Source organism: Astatotilapia calliptera, chromosome 19, assembly GCF_900246225.1.
Source record: "Astatotilapia calliptera chromosome 19, fAstCal1.2, whole genome shotgun sequence".
Taxonomy (NCBI): Eukaryota; Metazoa; Chordata; class Actinopteri; order Cichliformes; family Cichlidae; genus Astatotilapia; species Astatotilapia calliptera.
The window spans coordinates 1267024-1278823 of NC_039320.1; the positions used below are offsets into that span (position 1 = coordinate 1267024).

An 11800-nucleotide genomic window follows, 5' to 3' on the forward strand; every position below is an offset into this window, starting at 1 on the left:
CTCAGGGAGAGAGCGTGGAAAGATGGAGGCATATGACACTTTGTGCTTGTTGGTTTGTTTGTTTATTTTAAGAAAAGCCCGAGGATAAGGAAGAATTAGAACGTTGCAAACAAACCAGCTCTCTTTTTTTTTTACACTATTTTGTTTACTCTATTTGTGGTTTTTGTAGATTTGTTTGCCAGTGGATCAAATGATCAAAATCCCTCATTATCATTATCTCATTCACACCCCGCTCAGCTGCTACATAACTTACTGCACGAACAGCACCCTTATTTGCTTTTTTACAGCAATCACAGACAAATATTTAGAAAAATCCTGAACTTACTCTTCATTATAACATGAGCAGCAGGTGGTTGGTGGGGGTGGTGACATGGTTTGGTCAGGGTCACTCTGTTTCAGCTTCTGTTATATATTTCCACCTTTATAAACAACATACACACACACACACACACACACAGAATGATGACTTACCTCAGCTTGTTGCTATGGTGAACTCTCTATGCAGCCATTGATATAACAGTCAGGCCGACCTTAATGACAGAGAATTGGAGATAATTGCTATTGATTGGTCTGAGGTACGGCTTGTTCTCCGTGTGTTCCTGCGTTAGGAAAAGGCCAAGGGTTGTCAAATTGCACAATATCCCTCCTGTTAACACACTGCTGTGCTAAACAAGGTTAGAAAACTGCATTTAGAGCTTTAAGACTAAATTAGATGGTATACTAGAGGAGATATTCATGTCCACCTAGGTCTAATTTCAGTAATTTGTGTTGATGTAGGTGGCAGCTATGTTTACATGTTCACCTCGTTCTGTTAGGAAGAGTTTCACTGCTGGATTACTGCACAGAGAGCACATATATTAGGTGAGGATACATACTGTTACACATACATTTTACATTCATGATGCAAGTATAAGTTTCTTAATCAAGCTGAAACATTTGAAGCACCGACTCACAGTTTTCCAGTAATTGTACGTGCACACCTGATGTGCAAAAATTTCCATTGCATTTTGCCGTAACATTTCTGAGCAGGGTTTTAAGGTTCTTTTGAGAAAAGTCAGTCTTTCTTGGTCAGCGCTCTCTCGATCCATGATGATGTAAAACTTATTTCAAAGGGAACATTGATGCTACTAGTTTACAAGTAGTTTCGCCTCATCTGAGGGTCCCAATTTGCATTTTCTTCTAGACTCTGGCAAAGTGGTCACACATCTAAATAACTTGTACTTATGTATAGTTGATGATCTTGGAATCGGCAGTTGTTTTAAATAGGCTGTAAAAGACCATATTTCCCATTGTTCTGAATATTGGTCATACAATGAATGCTGTCAAACAAACTACCAGTTGTAGTCAATCATTTAAAGGACATCGTAGAACCTTCAGCACTACTAAACCACTAAAGGATTTAGGAGAATGTATGTATATATTTGAGTCTGTATGTGTAATTTTGGCCATGTGTGGGTTCGAGAAAATCCCAAATAAATTCTAACTTGTGCATGCAGTTCTTGCTTTTTGAAATAATTAAAGCTGTGTCGTGCAATCATTTTAACCTGGAAAAAGAACAGTTCAACAAAATAATTAAAAGCTATAAATGACCATGACATACATACATTCTACACATTCAAATAATCTAAAAATTATTAGTAACTGCTTGTACATCTTCAATGCTGTGAGTGCACAATAATAACTGCTGTTACTTTTTTGTTACTTGTCCCATTAGGAATTTTGCACTTTTAAAAGTGAGTGAGATAAAAGTAGGACGATGGAAAGTTCCATCTCCAGTGTAAATATAAAGTATCCTTTCACCACCAGTTTAAAAACAAGTGCTCTTGTTCCTGCAGAAACGGCAGCTCAAAGCCAACAGGGTTTCCAGGATCCGCTCTCTGCGGTGGTAGAAGCAAAAGAAAGGGCATCCATGCTCTCTTTGGACAGACCTGCAGGAGACCACCCACTGGCCTCCAGTGACTGTCCCACCGTGAGTATGGACCAGCAATCTACGGAAGCAGTGGATCATGACAAGAATGAGGTCACAGAAAGCCCCTCCGCCTGGACCCCAGAGGTACTACAATCAGACATTAACCATTTCTAGTCATTGGTGTGTTTGATAACACTGGACCTTGTAAAACTGGAGACAAGCATTAACTTTACACTGTCTTACATCTATTTAAATGAGAAAAGAAGCATTTATTGGATAAACACATCAGAGAATTTTCTTAATTTCAATCAATCAATACTGCAATACAGTACTGTGCAAAAGTCTTGAGCCGCACCTCATGTCTAGGAAAATGGGAAACAAATGCAGTTTTTTATTAACATCAATGACCAGAAAGTTAAAAGTAAATAAATGAATAAATAAATAAATAAAGTGGTGCATGGATTACTTAACGGGGTCATTGAGCCCCTGCTGTTCCCATCATGCTTGGCAGAGGTATCATCGTCACTCAGTTGTGAGAGGATTACCACTCTGCTGTGGTAAGCCGCTCAGGTTCACGTTGGAAGAAACAAACCAACCACAGCTCTCTGAGATTTCACATAAATTGCTGATACATTCTTTGCTTATTTATTTGTGAATAATGGTGTCGTACAATCCAAAGCAAGACTGTAGATCCATTGATTCAATATCATCCTCCAAGGAGGTGAATGACCACCTCCTAGATCTGTAATTGGACACCTTTTACCTGCAAGACAAAATCACAGGCGGCCATACTGCCGTGTTCCCAATACCTTCGAATTTGGGAGTGATGTCACTCCTGAGTTAGCACGTTCCTGAAAAACGAGGAAAAACAGGATTTGTTTTGGTTCTTATCAAGATAGAGCTATTCAAGTATTGCTAGCATCCCGAGTTATGACTAATTCAGGAATTTACCAGTTATTGTCAGGCTCTTTTTCACTCCTACCTCTGTGGTGGGAAGCCTGCTCTTCACTCCTATGACCTCTCCAAGCTCCAGAGCTTCTGATCGCAGTCACTAGGAGCAACAACAGCAGAGCATGTTAGCTCAGGGTGCTAACGCAGCTAACAAAGAGAAGTTCGCTGTGTGTCTGGGCCAGCTGAAGTGGAACACAACGCTTGCTTGCTGGGATCTAGCACATGGAGTATCACTCTGATCAATGACTGATCCACGATCTAGTAAACCTCCCTGGTACATCATAGTTTTTCATAACACATGGTTAAGAGTTTGGGCTTTCATTTATTTTATGATGATCTTCTTGATGGTTTTGTTCCTGCATTTACTACATACACCAAGGTCTTGCATGCTAACTACCAACTTTTATTATTGAGCTGACACCATTATTGCACATAATCACACCTTTGCACATGGTGAGGAAATGTAAGGATCCTGCTACATGTGCTCATTCTTCTCTTTGGTCACTTGTTCAGCTACGTTGCAGAAGAAAGACACACGCTTCTCTCTCTGTCTGCCACACATACACATGCTTCTTCTTTTAGTCTCAGTCCTCAGTGAGATCTTTGTACTAATTACTTTAGTAAATCACCTGTCTTTAATGCATATGCTGCCGTAATCAGTGTTGTATAGGAGTGAATGTTGCCAACCTCTGCTTATGCAGAACAGTCAAATCCTTCAACCTCAGTGACTATTGAGATATAACATTGATTGTAATTATTATTTTAGTTATTAACCACTTTCTAATCAATACTGTATTTTATAAGACTGATTATACTAATAGCTCATCTTGATTTCTCATTGATTTTGAGGATTTTAGTTATTTAATTTATGTCCCCAAGTTAATGGTTAATCATTTGAGAGGCTAATTGTTTTATCAGTCACTAACATTAATGTTGGTGCTGTCACAGTTATAATCGTGTTAGGTAATATCTGCTACATTGTCTGCATATGTATGTGTGTGCGTGTGTAAAAAAAGCATGCATACATATGCAAATATTCCTGCTCTGTGTGGTATTTGTGTATTTTGTATATATGTGTATATCGTTTGTGTGTTTGTAGAATTCACAACCTCTTAGTGACCGAATCACACTTTGAAATTGGGCGCAATCTGTGCTGTAAACACCTCCCACACACACACACACACACACACACACACACACACACACACACTGGGTGATACTGAAATCTAGAAACGCTTCATAAATAACAAATGAGGTTGGATCAGAGGGGCTGCAGAGCTACAGAAACCCAGGAGAGCCTTTTTTTGTTAGCAGTTTATTTATAGAGTTATATAACAGCCCCGCTCGTGGTTAAAGATACAGCAAATATTACAGCTGCTAATAATACCACCCTTTCTGCTATGTTTACTGCCGTTATACCTGTTTCATACTACCTTCATGTTTCAGGTTTGTCTGGAACCCACAGACACAACCATAAAACTTTTTAAATCTGTAAAACCACATCATGCATCAGTAATAGATTAATCTATTATCACGTAACCAAGATAACCATCATCACCCACCAGTCAACTCTGATTAGAAGTATTTATGGAATATGGTTGTTACACGGCAGCGTGTGAAGCCCACATGAGCAAAAAAGCATCTATAAAACACTTGATGGCAAAATACAAGAATGTATAAAGGAACATTTTTTAATGTAGCCCAGTGCTATTTTTTTTAAACGTTCACTTGTAGAAGAAACTATCAGTGACAATTACACACCTTTACTTCAGTGTGTGGACACCAACAGCTACACTTTGTTTAAACCTGAAACCATGGCTTGTGCAAGTCCAGTGATAAGCAACCTGTATATTTAATGGGAACCTTTCCTATTAAACTATTAAGCATTAAATTGGCATTTGTAAAACTGAAACTGCTCTCCTTTTAAGCTGACTTTCTCCTGATTGGCTGCCCCTCTCAAATAAATTTGAAATATAGACTATATGGATGGGGGGCTGCTGTTCTTAAGAGCAGGGTGCTATGACCAAATTACTTACTGTATATTGGCTCTCAGTGCCATCATAAAAAAAACAAGGACATGTAGAGATATAAGCATTTAGAGCAGTCTGAATCTTGTGGGTTTTTTTTATTTTGGCCGTCTTTTAGGTCGATAGCAATCAATAAGATTTAAATATGTGGTATTCTGAAGTTCACAGACATTGCTTGTGATAGTTTTTTTAAACTGTTACTTAGGATTATTAAAGATGTCTCTGATTTTATTTTTATCTCAACTAAATAAAAAATAAAAAATATGTTAAAAACAACAGCTAGTGAACAATTAGTAGGAACAGGTGGTGTAAAACTTAATTCTCATATTTTAGTAAACAAAATAACAGAAATTATTTTTTCGTGGAGATCGCTTTGTAAGGTAATAATTCTTCATTTAACTTGGGCCACTAATGATAAAGGTCTGTGATGTTTAAATTGAAAGTTATGCTTTTACTGTTTGCACATTTATACTGATGCCACCCCACTGCTACATTGGTCACATGAGCTACTACTTCCTGTTACTAGCAGCAGTAAACGTTAATGTTTTTTTTCAGGTGGAGGTCCATTCTTATGTTTTTATCTTTTATGTGTGCATCTCCTGACCTGCACATCCAGTAGACCTCGGCAGCCCTCTGATTATCTTATCTCCCCAGTGGTTGCCATGTCGACAGCAACACTCGGCCCGCTCGGTCAACACTTGACACAATCGATGTTGTGTTTGCTGACTGCACGGGAGCATTTAACTGCAGGGGTTGGGGAGATGCAGGAGGGGGCTTATGTATGCTTCAGGATCGCATTTCTGCTCACTTTGTCTCTCTGGACATTTAAAAGAAAGTGATTATTATGACTGACAGGTGAATAAAAAGCCAGAAAATCCCTTGAAATAAGAAGGTGACAATCAAATTTTTTTGTGCTAACATACTTTTGCTTATTTAAGTCATAAACTGGTTACCACTAGAATCCACTGACTGCAGCTGTCCTCCTTAGCAAAAGGTTAAACTACAGGTTGGTGTAGTGTGTTTGTGATGATTTCTCTCCTTACTTTGCCAGGAAGAGCCACCTCCTCTTGGCGAAGTCTCGTCTCAGCCAGGCTGTTCTTCCCCTCGAACTCCTATCTCCAAGTGTGGAGATCTGGTCCTCTCCCTGGAGTACCGTCCTGCCGCAGAAAAACTGCTGGTCACTGTGATTGCGGCCCGAGATATCCCCGACAAGGCTCGAAGTGGGATGAGCGCCTGGCAGGTGCATGTGGTCCTGCTGCCCTCCAAGAAACAGCGACACAAGACCTCCGTGCAGAAAGGCTCACTCCCGCACTTCAACGAGACGTTTCGCTTCTCGCGCCTGGAGCCATCCGACCTGCAGAAGTCAGCTATCAGGTTCAGGCTGTATGCGCTGGGTAGCAGGATATCACGTGAGCGAATGATGGGGGAGAAAGTGCTGCGTTTACGAGGACTTAACCCAGACGGGGGGACGATGGAAACGACACTAGTCCTGGAGCCTAGAAGTAACCTGAAGGTAAGTAGGAAAAATGCCGTCAAGTTTTGGGTGTAACTGAATTTAAAAAGGATTTTGGGAGGTTTCTGTTCAGCGTATCTGTAGCCACCACACTTGTTTTTATTCCTCAGAGTGTGGACTCCCAGCTCAGCCTGTCTGCCGTCTCTCAGAGCGACAGCGCCTCATCAACCCAGTCTCTGACCCACGGTGGCGTCCCTGAACTGCTGGTGGGTCTCTCCTACAATGCCACAACGGGACGCATGTCTGTGGAGCTCATCAAGGGCAGCCACTTCAGAAACCTTGCCATGAACAGGCCACCAGGTCTGCAGGGAGCCTCTCTCACACATACACACAAACAATCGAATTATATACATTTGGTACACGTGTTCACTGTATACATGCAAAAACATCCAGCCAAACTGAAATGGCATTCATAACAATCTCTTCTCTTCTTCATCACTTCTCCTCTTCCCTCCTCCCCATTGGTCCAGACACCTATGGACGACTGACTCTGCTGAATTCAGTTGGTCAAGAGATCTGTCGGACTAAGACGACAGTACGCCGTGGTCAGCCCAACCCCGTGTACAAGGAGACATTTATCTTCCAGGTTGCTCTGTTCCAGCTGTCAGATGTCACTCTCCTGATCTCTATCTACAACCGCCGCAGCATGAAGCGCAAGGAGATGGTGGGTTGGATCGCTCTGGGCCAGAACAGCAGCGGCGATGAAGAGCAGCTTCACTGGCAGGACATGAGGGAGGGTCGAGGACAGCAGGTCTGCCGCTGGCACGTCCTGCTAGAGGCATAAAATAACTGTCGGGCAGGACTTTACTTTCTTCTGTGGTTTTTCTTATATTTTTTTATTCTGTAGTTAGACAGATTTAGAGCTTTTGGAAAAGAAAAGGAAAGCCTTGATTTAGAGAGTGGATTATTATGGTTAAGATTTCAGGCCTCAGTGATTCACAGAATCTCCCCAATTTTTACATCCAGCACAGATGGTTAGTTTGTGTCAGCATGCAGGACAAAGTCATCGGTCCTCAGGCTGTAATCGGTTTAAAATACAAGCTTTCAATTCATGTTTCAGGAAAGAAAAAATATTTAAAGACTTTAGGCTATAAAAAGACATTGAAGGCATTAAATTTACTCCTGAATTGGCAGAATGAAGTCAAATATTTTTGTCTTGTTATCTCTCACACTTCACTGCAGGACATTTGTCCTCTGTAAACTAAACTGCAGGGAAGAAATTGGGAGATTCGACATTCTGGAAATATTAGTGGCACATCCTGTCAGAAGTGTCACAGATTTGCATTTTTGTTATGGGTCGAGAATGATCAACGTTATATGAGGAAGTTCATTTAGGTCACAAAAACTAGCAAAATTATTCAGTAAGTGTTCAGTGAGCTCTGCAGTACATCAGACATCTTTTCATTAAGATCTTATGATGTAACATCATTTATATCAGAGCACAAGCACATGGCTGCCCATCAGTTTAACCAATTGTATACTCACTGGTTAAATCCCACTGCTAGCCTGAATGGAGTGATTTAAAAGCATAGAGACTTGTGAGAAATACATTCAAGTGATATGTTACTGCAATTTACATCTTTCCACTGAGCTTAGAGAGCTTGGTTAGCTGGTAAAATGCAAATATCTGTAACTGTAAACACAAAAAAATGAAACTATTTCTAAATAGATAAATTTATATATAAATATATGATAGCGTCTCTCACAAAAATTAAAATGTTATTATTTTCAAATTGGATGACGTCAGTTACCTGTGTCTATACTTCATTGGCATCTGTTAATTAGGGGGTCTTTGTTTTGTTTTGTTTCTTTAAACAGCCTCCAAAGTTTTCTACACCGTCTCAGTGGATTAAAATCAGACTTTTTAATAAGGCTGGGCGATCGGACGAATATATCGACTATTGACGATATAGTTGTTGTGATTTGGCACATCTCAAATAAATAAATAAATAAATAATCCAAAAAGTAGCTGTAGTAATACTGAAACAAACAAGAAGAGACGGTAAAATATTCCCTCCAAACAAAACGTATAAATTCTAAATGTGCAAATCAGTCCGTGCATGATTACTTTGTTCCGCGCCTGTGTGAGTATATGGTCTATCGTTGGATCGTCAGATTGTCGGTTGGAAAATTTTTACATATCGCCCAACCTGACATTTTAACTAAAAAATAAATTCTATTTATTTTAACTTTATCAGAAAGTTGACCAAAAAAATGTCCTGAAACTGACAAAAAGCAGATTTGTTGGGAAAAGCTGGTGGTAATTTGTGGATTCAAGGGTGCTGCTGGAGAGCTAATCCCACAGAAACCAAACTGATGTGGTTTTCTTAGAGTTTAAGTGACAAACGACAAAAAAGTAGCTAATCTGACTCATTTGGATTCCTGTTTAGCAGGTCAAAAATCAACTTTTGTGCTTAGTCAGGGTATTGTTTACTCCAATAACTCCACATGATCGACAATACTAAATCCAATACAGTAACCCTTACTACCTGTAGGCAAATTGTTATGTAATCTGTAACAAAAAGATACAAATTTAATTAAGTCATCACACAGAAATTTAATGATTCAAATAAAAAAGGGTTTCATTCAAATTGGTGGTTCTTAAAATTAGATATTAAAACCTCTAAAGAATGTCAATTTACATATTAAATCATCTTTTCTGTAACAACAATTAAGCCAAAATGCAGAAGTACTTTGTGAAAAAATACACCCTTGCTGCTTTTGTAGGAATTAAGAGGGAAAGTAGCAGTTAGGTGCTGCTGGTCAAACGCACAATAGTAAGTGTGAACATCAATATTAAAACAGAAGAACATGCCAGTATGGTTTATCTTTGCCAAGCTGCATTAAACCAGAAGGCTCCTGGAACAATGTATTTGAGACTGATGAGACCAAAGTAGAGATGTTTGTTTATGATGAGGACGATCACGTTTTGGTGACAACCGAACAGCCGCTCAGCACAAACAAGCACGGTGGTGGCGAGGTGGTGATTTGGTAGATACCAAAGTATTCTAGAGTACTATCATCTTTGTATTTACATTCTCTGGATTGCAGCTGTTGTAATCATTCTAAATGATAAGATTAAAGGGCTAATTTAATCTATAAAGTTTACTCACGGTGAATGCGTTGTGAAAAAGCTTTGTGTAGTTTAAATAAACAAGATATAAACTTACTAAATATTCAAAGGTGATTACATTCAGACAGTGACCTAAGCAGTGCAGTAAAGGAACAGATCACAAGACAAGTTTTTGGGCAAGTGGTACTATAACCGCAATAACATTTGGTGATCTGTTTATGTCTTTTTTTGTTTTGTTTTGTTTTTGTGCTTACCCTAAAATTGTAAGGCAGCTCTCACTGACATTTTAGTTGCGTTTTTCAGTGCAGAAATATGACTGAAGGATCACGTACCCGTGACATACTTGAAAAAGGAACCAATATTTTCTGATTCAGTTGGAGAAGAAGGATGTCTCATTCACATTCAGCGCTCATTCATATTCTCCTGACGCTCGTGCTACAACAGGCAGGAAGACCAGCAGCTGGAGGCTCTTAAACCCATTGGGATGAGCCTCATCAATCCTGAATGATGTTATTTGGCTTCAGCTCAGTCTCCTTCACAGGGCAAAGCTCATTTCAACATCCATCAATGCTGAGCTCAAAAGAGGCTTTAAATATCTCACTGCAGCTGTTAAGAACCGCCAATGAATTACCCTGGAAGTGTGTGTGTGTCTGTTTTTCCCCCCCAGTCACACTCTGTGTTAATTGGTAGTTATGGCAGTGAAACCGTACAGTGTGATGGTGATGAGGGTAATGCTGCTGCTAATGCTCTTCCTTTTCCCATCTGAGCATCTTTGAGTCATAAGGCAGGAGCGCAGCCTGAATCGGGGGATTATTTTTGTTTGTGTGGAGAAATACTGTAGCTGAACCCTCAGGGGTTCGCACACTGAGAGCAGAGATGTGTTTACTCGAGCGTTTGTTTTCTTTGGTCAGGTGACAACACAGTCTCTTTAGCAATTAATAAAACTGTGATCGGAAATGACTCGAGGTTGGTGGCCATGAGGTGACGCCATGCATTAGAAATCAGGGCCGATTCGTTGTGTTTAATGTGTTAGCATACCCCCTCCATAAAAAGGACTTTCACCTTTTTAACATACTTGCCTAGTTTTTCCATTATCCATGACCTTTTTGTAAATCTTCAGAAAAAGGAAATGTCAGCGTTTGAACAAGTGCTTATCAAGAAAGTAAGCCACAATATCTGAACAGCTTCTGATTACTCCGTGATTTGTTATGTTTCGTTCAGGGACGTTTCCAGCAGAAGAAAGACAACTTTTTATCTTTTTTTCCTTTTATATGAACATGAGTCACTTGTTGAGGGACATAGGTGAATGGACTCATTTTGTATCAATTTAGCACAGGAACCAAGCTGTAAATGCTGTAAATGCTAAGATTGTAGATGCGTAATGACAACTACTTCAGGTGTACATTATACGAAGCATGGATGATGATTAGGAGTGCTGCAGTTACCTTACATAGGCATCCAGATAATTTTTTTATTTTCTACACTGTGACGTAGTTCAGTTTAAACCCTCTAAAGCCAACCAAATCCCATCTATGTTTGTTTGATACAGACAGCTGCGATTCGCCCATAAATATTTTTAATTGAACTATTTTTTTTCTCAAATTAATAGTCATTTTGAAAAGTATAACAATGTTTTTGAGAAGAATGTACAAGTTTTTATATATGTGGAAATCACGGACTTTATTTGGGTGTAAGAAGCAAGTAATTGTGATTCATAGAAAATGAAAAACCTACCAAAGGGTCTTAAAACTGCTGTAATGACTGCATACGTGATAACATGCCTCTGTAATTTAGCTCTTTGAGAGTAAGGCTAACATGACATTGATCGGACATATGTATCTTTCCTAGCTAAAGAAGACATGGAAATTATAGGGCATTATTTCAACAAAGAACCAACACTGTCCAAATATAGTGAGAATTAGCATAGTGAGGTAAGGTTTCACTTTGAAAAGGAAAAAAATCTAAGAACACAACTGTTAAATCATCTAAACTTACATTTTGTTGTCCAAAAGGCACTGAACTGACAATTACAATTAATTGACAATTAACTAATTTAGGGGTTTAGCAAAAAGATAAGTTTTTCCTTTTAAGTCAGCTATCTAGAATTCCTAAAAAATGTGTCTTCTACCAGATTGGGATTATTAATTACTTCCAAAGTATCCAAATCCTCTTTGTTGCATTAACGTTAGTGATGACACAGCGCATCCTTAAATGTATTTATTCTTCCTAATCTACTATGATCTTTGGCAGATGAGTCCGAACAATCCACATTTGATAATCAGTTTTATTTTAAAGTATGTAGAGAGAAATTTGACAATCCCCCATGA

At 39.1% G+C, this 11800-nt stretch overlaps 1 protein-coding gene across 3 annotated transcripts in view; it reads left to right on the forward strand.

The window, feature by feature from the left end:
• The window catches only part of syt16 (synaptotagmin XVI), a 30846-nt gene extending 22764 nt beyond the window's left edge, over positions 1-8082 (forward strand). For all 3 annotated transcript variants that reach the window (XM_026151751.1, XM_026151752.1, XM_026151753.1), the window contains 4 exons: positions 1836-2053; positions 5939-6400; positions 6511-6700; positions 6871-8082. In XM_026151751.1, the coding sequence (XP_026007536.1) occupies positions 1836-2053; positions 5939-6400; positions 6511-6700; positions 6871-7184 (1184 nt within the window). In that variant the 3' untranslated portion in view covers positions 7185-8082. The remainder of the gene's footprint in view (positions 1-1835; positions 2054-5938; positions 6401-6510; positions 6701-6870) is intronic.
• The last annotated feature ends 3718 nt before the right edge of the window (positions 8083-11800 follow it).